The 20556-nt window shown below is 39.2% G+C and overlaps 1 protein-coding gene and 1 pseudogene across 8 annotated transcripts in view; one reads left to right on the top strand and one right to left on the bottom strand.

Moving 5' to 3' along the window:
* Window positions 1-20556, bottom strand: part of RFX4 (regulatory factor X4) — a 179263-nt gene that overhangs the window by 135794 nt on the left and 22913 nt on the right. For 7 of the 8 annotated variants that reach the window (XM_005572116.5, XM_065524745.2, XM_065524747.2 and 4 more), the window contains exon 2: window positions 17335-17421. The exons of the other annotated variant lie outside the window; for it this stretch is intronic. In XM_005572116.5, coding sequence (XP_005572173.1) covers window positions 17335-17421 — 87 coding nt within the window. The remainder of the gene's footprint in view (window positions 1-17334; window positions 17422-20556) is intronic. 8 annotated transcript variants of the gene reach the window in all.
* Window positions 4390-5338, top strand: LOC102128693 (large ribosomal subunit protein eL6 pseudogene; annotated as a pseudogene).

The following is a 20556-nucleotide window of genomic DNA, read 5'->3' as shown; positions in this document are numbered from 1 at the left end:
TAACAAGCTTCCAGGAAGGTCTATGCTCTAGGTCAGTACCACACTTGGTTTGGCAAGGTCTTAAGTACACCTCATATCCTTTGAATGAAGTCGATCACATATGGCCTTGCATTATGAATATTCAAGTATGTGCCTTAACTTCTTTTCTCGATTGAAAATTCATTGAGAGTAGGGATCCACGGAAAAGACAGTTTATGTAGTCGAAAGAGAGCCAGCAATAAAATCAGATAGCTCTAAATTCAAGTCTTAACTCTACCACTTACTTGCTATGACATTGAATAAGTCACATAATCTCTGAATCTCAGTTTCTTCATCTGTAAAATGGGGAGAAAAAATACTTTCCCTCCAGAGGATTAAAAGAAATCATGGTTGTGATTATGCCCAGCATACTGCCTGGTGCTGAATATATTTTAATATTGGCTCCCTCCTCTTTCTTTCCTTACATAATCTTGGGATTTCCATAGAGTCTAGCATGTAGTAGGTGCTCAGGGAATCTTCTGGGCCCAACTTTTGCAGAAACTTCTGTTCTACCCATACAACTCTGTCCAATCCACACTGCTGAGCTTTCCTCTCTGGATATGATGCTCCAATAGTCACTGACTTTTTAATATTTTACAGTCACAATCCTCCTGTTTGTTGGTGAGTATGCCATCAGAAGCATACATATCTACTGACATCTGCTAGTGGAAAAATGCAATTGTTTAGGTTGGAAGTGAGAACTCATGAGACCTGAATTATGGCAAATAACCCATCTACTCTTGCTCGGTTTCTTCACCTATCAGGCATTTAGGACTTGACCCCACTGGTCCAGGGTTTTCTTTCCAACTGCATTCCATCAAAAAATATCAGTCCCATATCACATTTCCTCACACTCACTGAGTCTCTAGCGAATCAACTAAATTAATCTTTTCTGGGTTGCTAAGCGGACATAACAGAGCATTTGACAGATATCAGAAGGCCTCAGTAACAGTCCTGATTCTGACACTAACTAGGAGTGTGATCTCTGGCAAATCACATCCCTTCTCTGAGCCTTAGTTTCCTTAACTGTAAAACGGGAGAGTTGGGCCAAGATGATCCATAAAATCTCATACTCTTTTATTCTAGGCTAACAAACTGAATAGTCTCCCATTCCGAGCAGCACATTTTCATTTTGACCAGGTCCTTGGTGCTGATACTGAAAGGCTCATGCCAGCAAAAGAAGTCCTCTCAGTAGGCAGAATGTTGACCTCTCTCAAATCACACCCCGAGAAGGCATTTTTTCCATTGGCCTGGTCCAGGGATACATTCTATGGCAGGCCACCCAATAGCCAATTGTTCATTTTTTCCTGCTTGCTAATCAAACCCCAGTTTTATCCAAGGCAATATTATGATAGCCCAAGAGGTAAACCATGATTTTTCTAAGCCAAGAGTTGGTAAACTTTTTCTGCAAAGAGCCAGATAGTCAATATTTTAGGCCCTGTGGGCCACACACAGTCTATTCCTTTTCTTCTTCTTCCCCTCAACCTCCACACACACTCTTTAAAAATGAAAATAAAGGCCAGGCGCAGTGGACTTTGGGAGGCCGAGGCAGGTGGATCACGATATCAAGAGATCGAGACCATCCTGGCTAACATGGTGAAACCCCATCTCTACCAAAAAAAAAAAAAAAAAAAAAATACAAAAATTAACTGGGCATGGTGGTGAGCTCCTGTAGTCCCAGCTACTCAGAAGGCTAAGGCAGGAGAATCGCTTGAACCCGGGAGGCGGAGGTTGCAGTGAGCCAAGATCACGGAGCCTGGTGACAGAGTGAGACTCCATCTCAAAAAATAAAGTAAAATAAAATAAAAATGAAAAAAAATATTAGATCATGGGATGTATAAAAACAGCCCACAGGCTAGATTTGATCTGTGGTCAGTCCAGTTATAATCTTATTCTTTGGACAAATTCTCTTTCATCCTCCCTTTCAGCTATAAATGATAGAGTTCTGGACAAAAACAACATAAAATAAGTCTATTGGGGGCTTCTGGGAAAGATTTTGTTGTTTTCTGATAAAAGAGAGACACACAAGAAGAAAAGTAACTGGCACCTCCCCTTGTTCCATTTTCCTGTCTTAAATGTGGACCTGATGCCTGGACCTGCAGCAGCTACCTTGTGATTATGAAGTACTAACACGGGGACAAAATACCAACAATGTAGGGGACTCAGCAGAAAGACATAAAGAGCCTGGGTCCTGGAGGATGTTGAACTGTTGAATAAACCCTGGAACCTCATCCTTCCCGTCTTTGGTTAAATAAAATAATAAATATCTACATCATTTAAACCATCAGGTTTCTGTCTGCTAAAATCCAAAGCATTCTTTTGGATTTTTGTTTTTTGAGATGGGGTCTCACTCTGTCACACAGGCTGGTGTGCAGTGGCATGATCTTGGTTCACTGCAACCTCCACCTCCCCAGCTCAAGCAATCCTTCTAACTCAGCCTCCTGAGTAGCTGGGACCACAGGTCAAAGCATTCTTAACATGCTAAAGCAGAGTGGTTTTTTCCTCATAAGTAATTTTTTTTTTTTTTTGAGACGGAGTCTTGCTCTGTTGCCCAGGCTGGAGTGCAGTGGCCGGATCTCAGCTCACTGCAAGCTCCACCTCCCGGGTTTACGCCATTCTCCTGCCTCAGCCTCTCGAGTAGCTGGGACTACAGGCGCCCGCCACCTCGCCCCGCTAGTTTTTTGTATTTTTTAGTAGAGACGGGGTTTCACCGTGTTAGCCAGGATGGTCTGGATCTCCTGACCTCGTGATCCGCCCCTCTTGCCACTGCGCCCCGCCCCTCATAAGTAATTTTTAAAACTTCAACCATGTCCTGTAGTAAGCACCGGGGTTACAACAGTAAACCACACAACATTCCTGCCTTCTTGGGGCTTTCTAGTCTAGTAAAGGAGATGACAAGGCACAATCAAATATTGACACATCAGATCAGTCACTAAATGGGGGTGATGAGCTCTACTTTTGGTGTTCCTACTGGCAAATTATGAAATCTCCAATGCAAAGTCTTTGAAACATGACGGTTTATTACTTTCTGAGAGGCAGACAAGTGCAAAAAACACTATAAAAGACTAATGCTGAAAGGCAGACATATAGACCTAAGTTCAAATCTCAACTCTACCACTTAACAGCTATGTGACTTTGGGCAAGATTCTTGACATCTGCTAGAGGGGAAAAATGCAATTTGGGCCGGGTGCAGCGGCTCACGCCTGTAATCCCAGCACTTTGGGAGGCTAAGGCAGTCAGTTCACGAGGTCAAGAGATCAAGACCATGCTGGCCAACATGGTGAAACCCCATCTCTGCTAAAAATACAAAAATTAGCTGGATGTGGTGGCACGTGCCTGTAGTCCCAGCTACTCAGGAGGCTGAGGCAGGAGAATTGCTTGAACCCGAGAGGCAGAGGTTGCAGTAAGCTGAGATGACTGCACTCCAGCCTGGCAATAGAGCGAGACTCCATCTCAAAAAAAGAAGCAATTTGGAGTGGGCTAAGGACTTGAGGGGAATTTGAATGCAAGTAGGCTTGAGCTTCAATTTCTACACATGGAAGTAAAGCTCATAATCATAAGCTGCCTCTTTGGACTATTGTGAGAAAGAAATGAGATCATGGAATTAAAGCACTTCTCATTGCTCAGTAAATGATAGCTATATATACATATTAACTATAAATAAATATATATATATAATTTTGCTTAACAATATATTCTTAGAAAAAAGACTGGAAGGAAACACAAAACATCAAGAGTGGTTATCTCTACATAGTGGGATTAGAGGCAATTATTTTCTTTCCTCAGATATTTTTCCAAATATATGTACACATAACTTTTAAAGTTGTGGGACTTTTTTAAATGTGATCTTTGTGTTTTGAAAATAAATGCAAAATGTGAACTGAAACTCCTTTATTCTTTTATCTGGACAAGAGTCAGGTGGCCCATGTTCTAGATCTAGCACTGGTATTGACTTCTTGTATAATCTTAGAAAGGCATGTCACTTCTCTAGGTCTCAATTTCCTTGTCTAAGAGTTGTTGATAATCAGACTTCCAGTTCCCTCCATGATAAAGTAGCTTGCACTAGATTAACTCACCCACCAAATTGTAAAAGCTAGAAAATATACAAATAGCTATTTGAAAACATTGGAGAGCAATAAATGCAGACAGGACTAGAGGAACTACAAGCCTTGAAATAAAGGAAGCACCACAAGTAAGCTCTACAGTCACCTTGGCGTTTTCCTGAAAGATCTTTCCAAATTGCTACACTGGGAAATAGAACCCAAGCAAAGAGTATAGTCTATTGAGCTAAGGAGAGTTTGGGGATAACAGAGTAGCTAATATCTAAGGAGCAAAATCCCAAAGAGAAGAGAACTTTAAAGAAAGAGACACCTCTTTCCCATCTTGCAAGATGGCGGGTGAAAAAGTTGAGAAGCCAGATACTAAAGAGAAGAAACCGGAAGCCAAGAAGGCTGATGCTGGTGGCAAGGTGAAAAAGGGTAACCTCAAGGCTAAGAAGCCCAAGAAGGGGAAGCCCCATTGCAGCCGCAACCCTGTCCTTGTCAGAGGAATTGGCAGGTATTCCCGATCTGCCATGTATTCCAGAAAGGCCATGTGGAAGAGGAAGTACTCAGCCGCTAAATCCAAGGTTGAAAAGAAAAAGAAGGAGAAGGTTCTTGCAACTCTTACAAAACCAGTTGGTGGTGACAAGAACGGCGGTACCTGGGTGGTTAAACTTCGCAAAATGCCTAGATATTATCCTACTGAAGATGTGCCTCGAAAGCTGTTGAGCCACAGCAAAAAACCCTTCAGTCAGCACGTGAGAAAACTGCGAGCCAGCATTACCCCCGGGACCATTCTGATCATCCTCACTGGACGCCACAGGGGCAAGAGCGTGGTTTTCCTGAAGCAGCTGGCTAGTGGCTAGTTACTTGTGACTGGACCTCTGTTCCTCAATCAAGTTCCTCTACAAAGAACACACCAGAAATTTGTCATTGCCATCTCAACCAAAATTGATATCAGCAATATCAAAATCCCAAAACATCTTACTGATGCTTACTTCAAGAAGCAGCAGCTGCGGAAGCCCAGACACCAGGAACGTGAGATCTTCTACATAGAAAAAGAGAAGTATGAGATTACAGAGCAGCGCAAGACTGATCAGAAAGCTGTGGACTCACAAATTCTACCAAAAATCAAAGCTGTTCCTCAGCTCCAGGGCTACCTGTGATCTGTGTTTGCCCTGACGAATGGAATTTATCCTCACAAATTGGTGTTCTAAATGTCTTAAGAATCTCATTAAATAGTTAACTACCAAAAAAAAAAAAAAAAAAAAAAAAAGAAAGAGACAAACATACTTGTATTCAAATTACCCCTCAAATCCTTAGCCCACTCCAAGCTATACATGCAGAGTGAGTAACCAAGAAACTGAGGGGAAAGTAGCAGCTTAGAGACTAAAGAGCCAATCATTAATTGGTTAGGGTTGGAGTCTAAGCTGGGTCAAAGTAGAGGGAAGTTGGTAAACACCCAGAAAGGCCAGGCTTTAGGAATAAAAACCATACCCTAGTAGTACAGACAAAAGCGAAATATACTAGGTTTGACAAGATTAAGGAGATCTGCTAGCTCTCTCTCTGCCTGCTAGAACAAAACTCAATACTTGTTGGAGAAAGTTAACATCCTTCACCCAAAGGCTCTTCAACTTTGCATCCATAATGTCCAGTATTGGATAAAAAACTATGAGGTGTTATTGAAAAACCTCAAAAGGACCAAAAATACCTGAAATCCAATAAATAGCCAGATAATAGAAATAGATCCAGAGATAATTCAGATACTAGACTTAGCAGACAGGAACTTTAAAATAACTATGGATAATATGTTCGAGGAGATAGAGAAAAATATGGTCAAATTAGAGGAAATGATGGACAAAACAGATGAAAAATGGAGAATATCAATCAAGATTTAGAAACTATGAGAAAAGAATCAATTGGACCGCCTACCACAGAAGAATACAATATCTGAAATTAAGATCACTTGGATGGGTTTAATAGAAGACTAGACACGATAGAAAATGGGAATTTAGAACTGAAAGGCAGGTCAATTAAAAAAATACAAAACTGAGGTACAAAGGAATGAAGATGGACAAACCAGAGCAAAACATAAAAAAAGAAGTATAATCAAAGGTCTAATATTCATGTAACTGCAGCTCCAGAAGATGAGAAGAGTGAGGAAGACAAAATATTTGAAGAGACAATGGCAAAGAATCTGCAAATTTGATGAAAGACAACATACACATTAAAGAAGCTCAGTGATCCCCAAGAAGAATAAAAACAAGCAAGCCGTATCTATGCACATCATAGTCAAACTACTGAAAACCAAAGACAATGAAAAAAATTTTAAATCAGCCAGAGACAAAAAGACACATTGCATTCAAAGGAGTAAAAATACGTCTGATGACTAACTTTTCAATAGACATTTTTGGACCCCAGAAGACAGTGGAATAACTTAAAAGTGTTGAAAGGAAAATTAAAATTTAAAAAAATCTCACCAACCTAGAATTTTATCACTAGCAAAAATATCCTCCAACAATATATGTGAAATAAAGATGTGTTTCATGATCTACACTACACCACACAGTATGATAATAAATCTGCAAGGAATTTCTCTGAGTTAAAGAAAAAATGATTCCAGATGGAAGCATGAAACTGCTGACAGGAAGAAAGAACCCTGGAGAGGGTAAATTTGTGAATAAATAAAAATAAATATTGACTGCTTAAAACAATAATAATTATGCCTTGTGGGGTGTATAACATATGTAGAAGATGTATATATTAAAATGAGAGCTCAGAAGATGAGAAAGAGGAAAATGAGGTTAAAATATGATGGTGTTCTTCCCCTGTGCTTGAAGTGAGGGAAGGAGTAATGTGAGGTTGATGTATTAATAAGTGAAGAATGCAAAAATGCATATTGTAATCCCCAATAGTACCACTCTAAGAGAATGTGTAATTGAAAAGCTAGCAGAAGAAAACATCGAATATTTTTTAAAATTCTATTAATCCCTTCCCAAAAAGCTAAAAAGTAAGAATAAAGGAATAAAGACAGATGGGACGAATAAAAAATAAATACTAAGTTTGTTGACTTAAATTCAATAATGTCAGTAACAATATTAAATTTAAATGGTCTAAATTCAAAGATTATCAGACTGGGTTTTGTTTTTCAAAAAAGCTATAGTTAAAAACTTTACTGGACTAAATATAGTAAGATTATATAGTAAGACTGAAAATAAAAAGATGAAAAAGATATACCGTAGCAACCCATGTGTAAAGAAAACTGGTGTAGCTGTATTAATATCAGACAAGATAGACTTCAAAGCAAAAAGTATTACTAGAGATAAGGTAGAAATATTTAACAATAATAAAAAAAGTCATTTCAATAAGAGGACATAGCAATCCTAAATTTCTAAGAAATTAATACTTCAAAATATATAAAGTAAAAATTAACAAAACTAAAAAGATAGACAGCTACAACCATAATCAGAGCTGGAGATATTAACATACCTGTCGCAGTAACTGAGAGAACAAACAATAACAACAGTAAAACAGTAAGGATATGGAATATTTAAATAACATAATTAACTAAATTCACATAACTGATATCTATAAAACACTCCATCCAGTATACATTCAAAATGTACATTCAAAATGCAAAATACTCATTCTCCTCAAGTGCACATGGGCATTAACCAAAATAGGTTATATGTTGGGACATTTAAAATGTACATTCAGCTGGGCGTGGTAGCTCACACCTATAATCCCAGCCCTTTGGGAGGCTGAGGTGGGTGGATCACTTGAGGTCAGGGGTTCAAGACCAGCCTGGTCAACATGTGAAACCCTGTCTCTACTAAAAATACAAAAATTAGCCAGGTGTGGTGACAGGCACCGGTAATCCCAGCTACGTGGAAGACTGAAGCAGGAGAATCATTTGAACTGGGACGTAGAGGCTACAGTGAGCTGAGATTGCTCCACTGCACTCCAGCCTGCGTGATGGAGTGAGATTTTGTCCCAAAAACAACAACAACAAACCCAAAATGTACATTCAAAATGCAAAATATACATCCTTTTCAAGTGTGCATGGACATTAACCAAAATAGACTATATGTTGGGACAGACACTAAGTCTCAACAATTTCAAATTTTGAAATAATACAGAATATGTCCTCTGACCATGGTGGAACTAAAAGAGAAATCAACAACAGAAAGACAATTAGGAAATCTATGAATGTTGGGACATTAAGCAACAGATTTCTAAATAAGCCAAGTAAAAGAAGAAATCACAATAAAAAATTGAAAATGTGTTTAACTGAACAATAATGAAAGTGTGGTATCAGAAAAATGTTGGGATTAATCGAGCAATGCTTACGGGAAAATTTTTGACTTTAAATGTATATCTTAGGAAAGGTTGAGAATCAATAATCGAAGCACCTATCTCAAAATCTGGAAAAAGACAGCATATTAAACTCAAAGAAAGTAGAAGGAAGGAAAAAAGATAAGAGCAGAAATGAATGCAATTCTTAAAAGATGTAAATTGAGAAAACAACAAAGCCAAAAGTTGGACGTTTGAAAAGACCATTAAAATTGATAGACCCTGGCAAGGCTGCTGAAGAAAAACAGAGAAAACATAAATTGCCAATATCAAAAATGAAAGAACATCAACATAGATGTTAAAAACATGACAAAAGTGGCCAGGCATGGTGGCTCATGCCTGTAATCCCAGCACTTTGGGAAGCTGAGGTGGGCAGATCACAAGGTAAGGAGTTCAAGACCAACCTGGACAATGTGGTGAAACCCCATCTCTACCAAAAAAAAAAAAAATTAGCCGGGCATGGTGGTGGATGCATGTAGTCCCAGGTACTCAGGAGGCTGAGGCAAGAGAATTGCTTGAGTCCGGCAGGCAGAGGTTACAGTGAGCCAAGATCATGCCATTGCACTGCAGCCTGGGCAAAAGAGTGAGACTCCATCTCAAAAAAAAAATAAATAAATAAAGGCAAAAGTAATAAAAGGAAAGTTTGAACATTATGTAAATAAACTTGAAAATTTAGATGAAACAGATTCCTTAAAAGTAACAATTTACTAAAAGTAAAAAAAGAAATAAAAATATAAATAATCTAATAACTATTTAGAAAATTGAATCCATTATCAAAAACTTTCCCTCAAAGAAAATTCCAAACCCAGTTGTTGAATTATTCCAAAGAGTTAAGAAATAAAGAATACCAATCTTATATAAACTCTTCAAAACAATAGAGAAGTATGAAACTTCCTACCCCTGTTCATGAGACCTGTATAATCTTGACACCAAAACCTGACAAGAACATCATAAAAAAGAAATATCATAGGCCACAAATCTCATGAACATAGACGCCAAAGTCCTTAACAAAATCCAGCCTGAAATATAGAAAAATCACACCCAGAAGTATATAGAAAGATCATACTTCTGACCAAGTATGATTTATTCCAGGAATGCATGTTTGACTTAACATTCAAAACTCAACCAATGTAATTCACAGTATTAATAGAATAAAGGAGAAAAACATATGATCATCAAAACAGATGTAGAAAAAGTGTTTGATAAAATTCAACACCCATTTAAGAAAAGTCTCTCAGAAAACCAAAGATAGAAGGGAATTTTCTCAACCTGATAATGAGTATGTACAAAAATCCACAGCAAATATCGCACCTAATGGTGAAACACTAAACGCTTTCACCACTTAGGTTGGGAAAAAGGCAATGATGTCCACTATCACCACGTCACCTCAAAATTGCACTAGAGGTCCCAGCCAGTACATAAGGCACACAAAACAAATAAAAATACAAAGATTATAAAGGAAGATGCAAAGCTGTCATTATTCTCAGGTGACATGATGATGTTCATAGAACGTTCAAAAAATGCAAATTTTAAATTAATAAGCAAATTTAGCAAAGTGGTTAAATACAAAGTTATCTAAATAATTGCATTTTAATATGCTAGCAACTAACAATTAGAAAAAACTTCAAATGTACTACTTACTTTAGCATTGAAAAACATCAGTTATCTAGGAATAAGTCTAAAGAAAGATGTGTAAAACCTCTACAGTGAAATCTACAAAACACTGCTGGGAAAAATTAAAGATGATCCAAATACTTGGAGGCCTAATGCAACATATGTTAATTGGAAATTTGATGTTGTTAAGGTGTTCTTCCCAAATTTCTTATAGATTCAATGCAATCCCCATCAAAAATCCTAGCAGATATTTTGCATATGTGAAAAAATGACAACTAATTCTAAAATCAATATGGAATGGTTAAGAATGTAGATTAACCAAAGCAATACTGAAGAAGTAAACAAGAACAAGAGGGCTTATGCACCAGATATCACGACTTATTGTATAGGTGCAGTAATAAAGACTGTAGTATTAGCCCAAAAATAGACAGTAAGGCCAACAGTTTGGAATAAAACTCTAGACCCAGATCCAAATATATATAATCTGCCAATTTATGATGAAGGCACCACTGGAACTCAGTGGATAAAGGGTGACCTTTTCAAGAAATCATGCTCTATCAGTTAATTAATAAGAAAAAAAAAGAACTTCAACTCCTCCTTCACACCATACACAAAAGTTCCAGATGAACTATTGATATAAAAATGAAAGGTAAAATAGTAAAGCTGCTAGATGATCTGTTAAAAAGATCTTCGTGAACTTCAGGTAAGCAAAAATTTCTTAATAGGATACCAAAGCACTAACTATAAAAGAAAAACATTAATAAATTGAATTTTATTAGAATGAAAAACTTGTATTCATAAAAGTTACCATTATGAGAATAAAAAGGCAACCCACAAACCAAGAGAAGATATTTGTAATACTTTTACCTGGCAAATATTAATATCTCCTATTCAAGATATAAAAACAACTCTTACAAACCCTTAAGGGGAAAACCAACAACATAATTTTTAAAAAACACACAGGCAAAAGACGTGAAGAAGGGCCGGGTGCGGGGGCTCACGCCTGTAATCCCACCACTTTGGGAGGCCGAGGTGGGTGGATCTCGAGATCAGGAGTTCAAGACCAGCCTGGCCAATATGCTGAAACCCTATCTCTACTAAAAATACAAAAATTAGTCAGGCATGGTGGCATGTGCCTGTAATCCCAGTTACTTGGGAGACTGAGGCAGAAGAATCACTTGAACCTGGAAGGCAGAGGTTGCAGTGAGCCAAGATTATGCCACTGCACTCCAGCCTGGGCGACACAGCAAGACTCTGACTCAAAAAAAAAAGACGTGAAGAGGTAATTCACAAAAGATATACAAATGCCTAATAAGCATATAATAAGATGCTATACTCATTATTTATCAGAAAAAATGCAACCAAAATGACATATGCTATACACCCATGAAAATAGCTAATATTAGAAGGAATGGCTATCTCAAATGTTGACAAGGAAGTGAAACACTGAAACTTTTATAAATTGATAGTGGGAGTCTAAATCGGCACAACCACTTTAGGAAACTGTTTCAGCAGTATCTACTAAAACTAAATATACCTATACATTACAATCTAGCAATTCTACTCCTGGGAACATACCAACAAAAATAAGTGCTCATGTTCACCAAAAGATATACAAGAATATTCAGAACTCCAATCCTCAAATTCCTTCAAAATAATGAAAGAGGAGGGAACACATTCAAATTTATCCTATGAGGCCAGCATTATCATGATATGAAAGCCAGATAAAGATACTACAAGAAAAGAAAACTACAGGCTAATATCCCTTATAAATATTGATGCAGGCCAGATGCGGTGGCTCACACCTATAATACCAGCACTTTGGGAGGCCAAGGAGGGTGCATCACCTGAGGTCAGGAGTTGGAGACCTGCCTGGCCAAAAACATGGTGAAACCCCATCTCTACTAAAAATACAAAAAATTAGTTGGGTGTGGTGGAGGGCGCCTGTAATCCCAGCTATGTGTGAGGCTGAGACGGGAGAATTGCTTGAACCTGGGAGGCGGAGGTTGCAGTGAGCCAAGATTGTGCCATTGCACTCCAGCCTGGGCAAAAGAGTGAGACTCCATCTAAATATATAGATAGATAGATAGATAGATAGATAGATAGATAGATAGATAGATAGATAAATAGATGCAAAAATCCTCAGCAAAATACTAACAAACAGAATTCAGCAGCACAGTAAAAGGATTACAGATCATGACCAAATGGGATATATTCCGTGAATGCAAGGATGGTTTGGCATACAAAATCAATAAATACATTATATCAATTGATTTCTGTTTGCCAGACCATCCTTGCATTCAAGGAAGGAAAACTACATAACTATTTCAACTGATGGTTCCTACAAAATGAAGGAAAACTACGTAACCATCTCAACTGATGGAGAAAAAAAATATGACAAAACAACACCATTTTATGATAAAAGCACTCAATAAACTAAGAACAGAAGAGCATTACCTCAACATAATAAAGGTCATATTTTAAAAAACAACAGCTAACGAAGGTGAGAGACTGAAAGCTTTTTCTCTAGAATCAGGAACAAGACAAGGTTGCCTGCATTCACCACTTCTATTTGAAATAGTACTGGAAGTCCTAGCCACAGCAATTTGGCAAGAAAAAGAAATAAAAACATTCCAAATTATTAAAAGGAAATAAAGTTATTATTATTATTATTTTTTTGAGATGTAGTCTCACTCTGTCACCCAGGCTGGAGTGCAGTGGTGCGATCTTGGCTCACTGCACCCTCTGCCTCCCAGATTCAAGCTATTTTCATGCCTCAGCCTCCCAAGTAGCTTGGATTACAGGTGTCTGCCACCATGCCCAGCTAATTTGTGTATTTTTAGTAGAGATGGGGTTTTGCCATGTTGGCCAGGCTGGTTTTGAACTCCTAACCTCAGGTGATCCACCTCCCTCGCCCTCCCAAAGTGCTGGGATTACAGGTGTAAGCCACTGCGTTCGGCCGAAATGATCTTATATGTAGAAAACTCCAAAGATTTAACACATACCCAAACACAAAAGTACTGTTAAAACTAATGAATGAATTCAGCAAAGTTGCAGGACACAAAATCAGCACACAATAATCAGTTGCATTTCTATACACTAAGAACGAGTAATCTGAAAAGGAAATTAAGAAAATTTCATGTACAATAGCATCAAAAAGAGTAAAATACTTAGGAATAAACTTAACCAAGGAAGCAAAACACTTGTGCACTGAAAACTACTAAATGTTGTTGCTGAAAGAAACTAAAGACACCAAATAAATGGAAAGACATCCTGTGTTCATGGATTGGAATACTTACTATTAAGATGTTAAAACTACCCAAAGCAATCTACAGATTCAATGCAATGCCTATCAAAACCCCAGTGGCTTTTTTTTTTTTTTTTTTTTTTTTTTTTTTTGCAGAAATAGAAAAATCCATTCTAAAATTCATATGGAATCTCAAGGGACTTTGAATAGCCAAAACGATCTTGAAAAAGAAGAACATGAGAGGTCACACATTTCCTGATTTCACAACTTACTACAAAGCTACAGTCCGGTTCTGGCATAAAGACAGACATACAGATCAATAGAGTAATATGGAAAGCCCAGAAATAAACCTCCACATACATGATCAAGTGTTTTTTGACAATGGTGCCAAGACCATTCAATGGGGGAAAGAACAGTCTTTTCAACAAATAGTGCTGGGGAACCTGGGGAACCTGGATACCAACATGCGAAAGAATAAAGCTGGACTCAGACGGGCACAGTAGCTCATGCCTGTAATTCAAGCACTTTGGGAGGCTGAGGGGGGCAGATCACGAGGTCAGGAGTTTGAGACCAACTTGACCAACATGGTGAAACCCTTTCTGTACTAAAAAAAAATACAAAAATTAGCCTGGCTTGGTAGCACATGCCTGTAATCCCAGCTACTTAGGAGGCTGAGGCAGGAGAATCACTTGAACATGGGAGGCGGAGGTTGCAGTGAGCCAAGACAGCACCACTGCACTCCAGCCTGGGTGACAGAGTGAGACTCTGTCTAAAAATAAAGAATAAAGCTGGGCTCTTACCTAATATCATATACAAATATTAGCTCAAAACAGATCAAAAATCTAAATGTAAGATCTAAAACTGTAAAACTCTCAGAAAAAAAAAAAAGGCAAAAGCTTCACAACATTGAATCTGACAATGATTTCTTAGATAGGACACTAAAGGCACAGACAACAAAAGAAAAAATAGTTAAATTGGATGCATTAGAATAAAAATTTCTGTGCATTAAAGAACACAATCAACAGAGTGAAAAAGCAAGCCATGGGATAGGAGGAAATATTTGCAAGTATATATAACTGATAAGACGTTAATATCCAGAATATATAAAGAACTAAAACAACAGAAAACAACCTGATTTTAAAACAGGCAAAGAACTTAGACATTTCTTCAAAGAAGATATGCAAATGGTGAATAAGCACATGAAAAGATGTTCAACATCACCACAATCATTAGGTAATTGCAAATGAAAACCACAATGAGATACCATTTTATATTCATTAGGATGGCTATTATTTAAAAAAAATAATAAATGATGATTAGGAACTGGTAAAATTGGAACTCTTGTGCCTTGCTAGTGGAAACGTAAAGTGATACAGCCACTATGAAACCATTTTTGTGGTTTCTCAAAAAATTAAACACAGAGTTACCATATTATCCAACAATTTCATTTCTGGGTCTGTACCCCCAAAAGAATTAGGTGCAGAGACTTGAAAAGATATTTGTATGCCTGTGTTCACAACAGTGTTATTTACAATGACCAAAGGATAGAAACAACTCAATTGCCCATCAATGTCTTAATGGATAAAGACAATGTGACATATCCATACGGTGGAATATTATTCAGCCTTCAAAAGGAAGAAAATTCTGACACATGCTACAACATGGATTAATCTTGAAGGCATTATGCTAAGTGAAACATGCCAGTCATAAAAAGATGCATACTTTACAACTCCACTTATAGAAGATACTTAGAGCAGTCGAATTAACAGAGGCAGAAAGTAGAATAGTAGTTGTCAGAGACTGAGGGAAAAGGAGAATGAGAAGCTACTATTTAACGGGTACAGAGTTTCAGTCTCGGAAGATGAAAAAATCTCTGGAAATGAATGGTGTAGATGACTGCACAACAAGGTGAATGAATGTACTTAACGCCAATGAATTGTACATTTCAAATGATTAAATGATACATTTTATGTTATGTAGATTTTGCCAAAATTAAATAAAACTTAGAATATTCAGATATGTTTTCTTCTTCTTCTTTTTTTATTTTTTTCCAGATGGAGTCTCACTCTGTCGCCCAGGCTGGAGTGCAGTGGCACAATCTCGGCTCACTGAAAGCACTGCCTCCTGGGTTCATGCCATTCTCCTGCCTCAGCTTCCCGAGAGAGTGAGACTATAGGTGCCCACCACCACGCCAAGCTAATTTTTTGGATTTTTAGTAGAGACAGGGTTTCACTGTGTTAGCCAGGATGGTCTCGATCTCCTGACCTCGTAATCTGCCTGCCTCAGCCTCCCAAAGTGGTGGGATTACAGGCATGAGCCACTACGCCTGGCCTTATTCTTTTATTTTTTTTGAGATGGAGTCTCACTGTGTTGCCCAGGCTGGAGTGCAGTGGCATGATCTTGGCTCACTGCAAGCTCTACGTCCCGGATTCATGCCATTCTCCTGCCTCAGCCTCCCGAGTAGTGTTTTATTCTTAGTAATCAAAAACTTGAAACAACTAAATATTCATCAACACTTAAAAGATCTGTAAATTGTGATATATGCATACAGTGAAATACTATACAGCAATGGGAAAGAAATAACTACTGCTAGAGACAACAACATGAATGAATCTCACAGACATTATATTGACTGAGACAGACATTATATTGACTGAGAAAAGTTACCCACAAAAGAATACAGAGTCCATTATCCCATTTATATGAAGTTTTAAAAGCAGGCAAAAACAGGCTATACTGATAAGTCAGGACAGTAGTGACTGATGAGGAAGCCTCCTGGGGGACAAGAAATGTTCTATATCTTTTTCTGGGTGGTAATGACACCAGTGGATACAATATGTAAAGAAAAAAAACATCAAACTACTCACATAAGATTTGTATAGTTTATGTTCAATGTAACTCAGAGTTTTTTGTTGTTGTTGTTGTTGTTGTTTTTGTTTTTTTTGTTTTGTTTTTTTTGAGATGGAGTCTCGCTGTGTCGCCCAGGCTGGAGTGCAGTGGCCAGATCTCAGCTCACTGCAAGCTCTGCCTCCCGGGTTTTTACGCCATTCTCCTGCCTCAGCCTCCCGAGTAGCTGGGACTACAGGCACCCGCCACCACGCCCGGCTAATTTTTTGTATTTTTGGGAGAGACGGGGTTTCACCGTGGTCTCGATCTCCTGACCTCATGATCCGCCCGCCTTGGCCTCCCAAAGTGCTGGGATTACAGGCATGAGCCACCGCACCCGGCCAATGTAGCTCAGTTTTATAAAATGAAGTGACATGGTGATGACAGAATGACAACCTCAGCTAAGACTCAGGAGGGGGCTATTGAGTAGATCTAGCAAATGTTTTAGGGGATTGTGGAGCAGGTGGGCCGGGGCTCATGCTTTCAGAAAACTGAACTAAGGAGATGCACTTTACCAACCATGGAAGAAAGTCATTTCTGACTCTGCAAAAAATTGGACTTATAATAAGCTGATCCCTCTTTTTTAGTGTTTAAGGGGAAAAATACAAGTTCCGAGTAGCCTACTGCTCTTAATATAGCACCCAGAAGCCCCAGTCTGACATAAAACTGGGCAAGGTGTAAACACAGGAGTGTACATCTTTCAGTCAACTCTAGCTCTCTAGTCCGAGAACTGGAAGAAATTTCTGCTTTCTGATATCAAGGCCATTTATGACTAAAAAAACAATCCTGTGATACAACTACTTTGAACCCGTATTTACAGTGGACACTGAGAATGGCCTTTCCCAACCAGGAACCACATTTGCCCGACTGGAGCATCACTATAACAAGGTCTTTGGGAACGCAGGCTAGCAAGTCCCCTGCCGAAGTTGAGTCTATAAACAGTTTAAACTGTAAAAACACAGTTTTTGCTGTGGCCTCAGTTTCCAGGTCTACCTGAATGGATTCCACTCCCTATTGTGGAATATTACAGAGAGGTCCTGGGATATTTCAAAAATAGTTGGAGAGCATCTTGTTCCAGGTGACTCGGCCCAGCCTAGCAATCTAGAGGCACTACCCTCCCATCAGGACACTGGCCACGTCTGAGATGTCATGGAAGAATGAGTTTCAAGCACTTACTTTCATCATTAGAAACATTCCCCAGAGATGTGTGGCTGGAATAACGTTTGTTTTCACTTTCGTTGAGACATCTTTCAATCCAGCTCTCTAAAAAGAAAAAAAAAAGAAAGAAAGAAAAGAAAAAGAAAAAGAAAATCACAGAACTGCTGTGGGTGTTTGAGGAGAGACAGAACATCATAAATGCATTAGATTTAAATGCTCATCAACATGCATGTGGCATCTGCCCAGACTGGAATGGGATTTTACACGGAGTTCCATGTGCACCACTGCTGCTGCTGCTGAGACTGCTGAGTAGTTTGGATGCAAAATGGCTTTTTGAAGCCTCACTTGAGTATTTCTTGGTCAGATTCTACGAATTCTGGAGTATTTGTAGTACCAACTGAGGATTATCTTTCTGAGCAAAGAAGGTATGTTCCTGAGTAGCAGTTTGTAAAACCAGACTTGGTCAACTGAATCACTGGTGGTGGTTTGTAAACTTGTGAATTAGCAGCAGAACTTTTCTTCAAGTGAAAACAAAAAGAAAAACAGGTAAAACTTTAGGGACTCTGGTTGGAAGAGGACAGGGAACCTTGTAGCTTGCCTCCCTTTGGTCAGGGACCCCTCAAAGAGCTCTCACAGACTGGAAGCCATAGCAGGAAGAGAAATCAAAAGCACTATGGTAGCTATGCAGCCCCCCCCCCCTTTTTTTTTTTTTTTGAGATGGAAGTTTGCTCTTGTCACCTAGGCTGAAGTGCAATGGCGTGATCTCGGCTCACTGCAACCTCCGCCTCCTGGGCTCAAGCTATTCTCCTGCCTCAGCCTCCTGAGTAGCTGGGAAGGCGCCCGCCACCAAGCCCTGCTAATTTTTGTATTATCAGTAGAGACGGGTTTTCACCATGTTGGCCAGGCTGTTCTCAAACTCCTGACCTCAGGCGATCCGCCTGCCTTGGCCTCCCAAAGTGCTGGGATTACAGGCGTGAGCCATTGTGCCCAGCCGCTATGGAGCCCTTTTAAAATCCAAGACTATGGGTTGTTTTTTTTTAATCCAGTTTCAAAGGCTACAAATACAAATGTATTTGTCGCAATGTAGTGTAATACTTATTCTGTTTTCTAGACCACCCACCATTCATTCATTCATTCATTCATTCATTCATTCATCATTCAACAACATCAGCTAAGTACAGTCAGCTCTACTATAACACTTGTCTTGAGAAAACAAATGTGTCCCAATGCAAGTGATATATTTGGGAACAATCTGAGCAGAGTGCAAACTTTGTGTCTCTTTATGCTCCATTTATTTCATAAAAAACATTAGGTGAATGCAGAAAACTCCACGCCCCTCCCCCGCCATTATACTGAGCACCACAGAAATATGCAGAACGCACTCATGTTCACACCTCAGACATCTACCAGCTACTTTGGTCCACATTGTGCTATGAGTCACACCTGCTCACTTCATAATAACTCACAGGCTGCAACCCTTCCGATATCCACCTCTAAAGGCAATCTTCAGGTCTTTTCCAAGGTGAAGTGCCATTTTTATTGGATTTGTGTATTTCTAAACCATTTAACATGTGCAAAACTGTGATATCATTTTTATTAGGTTTCTGTCTTTTATTATGTGTCACTGACAAGGTTTTTCAGTATTGTGGCCCTAAGCTTATTTTTCCAGTAAACTCAGTGGTCTTTGTTGGCCGATTCTGTATAATGTGGAAGGCATATGGGGTGTTATAGCAGAAATGGCTACACCTATGGCTGCAGGCTTTTGGGCAGTGTGGTTCCCCATTGCCTTCTTTATGATCTGGGAGCTGGTATTTATTGTACACCTATTTGAACATGCCAGCCCTCTGCATAAGTTATTTCATTGAATCTTCACAACAACTCTCTGAAGCAAGGATTTTAATCTCTATTTTTCCTAGAAAGCAACTGGGATTTAGAGGGATTAAGTAATGTGACTCTTCATAATTCAAAGAGCTGAGGAAAAGATCATTAGTTAACACCTTAGGTTACACATTGTAAAAAGAAGCCACGTAGACGAGTAAGCTATGTGGAGAGGGGAAATCAATGTCAGCAGCCGGGAGAGATGTCGGATTTTTGTTTTGTTTTGTATTTTATGTCCCAACAAACTGCTCTTTTAAAAGCTGCTTCCAAAATTGTGAATAAGTAGGGGGAAAATATCTGAGGGGAGGAACAAGGGCCAGCTTGTTGAGAGGATATGGAAATCTGATATTTCCCAGGAAATACTGAGGAGCAGAGAAATTCAAAACATTAAAACGCTGCCCCTTCCAGATATCGAATGCACAATGTGGAGACAGACAGCTTGTAATGTTTCAAAGCTGGGGGTAGGTGTCTGTCATCACACTGTATCCAAACGCATGTCTGCTTACAAATCTCCAGAATTCGTTTCAGGATTCTCCAGAATGTCTCCACTTAGATCTTCTCATCCTTTCAATTCCTGGCTCATTTTCCCTGGCAGCAGCCATGGCTACATGTAGATGGCATCTGCTGAAGTTGGCAGCCCCTGCCTCCACCAAACCATACCATCAAAAGCAATATCTATAGTTCTGGGCCAACCCCTGGTCTTCCTAGATAGGTATACACACCCAGTCACTCTCACACGCACTCACATCTACACCCCAATCCCCACATTGTCAGAAACAGGAACTAAGGGAAGCACTCTCCCTCTCACCCATTTGCCTGCGCTGGATTCAGGCCTGTTAACATCAGAGTCCTTAGAAGGGCCTGTTCTCGCAGGTGAGAACCCCCGTGACTGGTGGGACATTCTCTGAAGAATTTGTGGCAACATTCCCGAGACGAGCTTGTTCTAATAACCAGGTAAGCCAAGAGAGCACAGCGCCCACCCACAAGAGCTCAAGTAAAGAAAGAACTTTCCTGACGGCAGCACCTGTCCTCCACACTGTGCAATCCCACATTGGAGAGAGATGAAAGCAAGGCTACGAGAAGTGGGAGAGGGTGGGAGGTACCGTGAAAATGAAAGAGAACACATCTCACCCATCGCACCCACTCAGATCTCTCTGACCCAACAGTCTATGCCTGTAGCCAACTGTGCTCCCTGGGGCAACCCACAATAAGTCTGGTCTCACTGGCACATTGCAGATATGAGAAGATAACCATCATTTCCCCATATTTCTGGTTGAAGTACCCCCATCAAAGAACTGCATTGTTTCACCTCTTTCTTGGAAAAAAATGTTCCCATTTCTTTGCCATCCAGTTCACCTGCTT

The sequence above is a fragment of the Macaca fascicularis genome, chromosome 11 (assembly GCF_037993035.2).
Source record: "Macaca fascicularis isolate 582-1 chromosome 11, T2T-MFA8v1.1".
NCBI classification, from domain to species: domain Eukaryota; kingdom Metazoa; phylum Chordata; class Mammalia; order Primates; family Cercopithecidae; genus Macaca; species Macaca fascicularis.
This window is presented reverse-complemented; position numbering and strand designations above follow the sequence as displayed.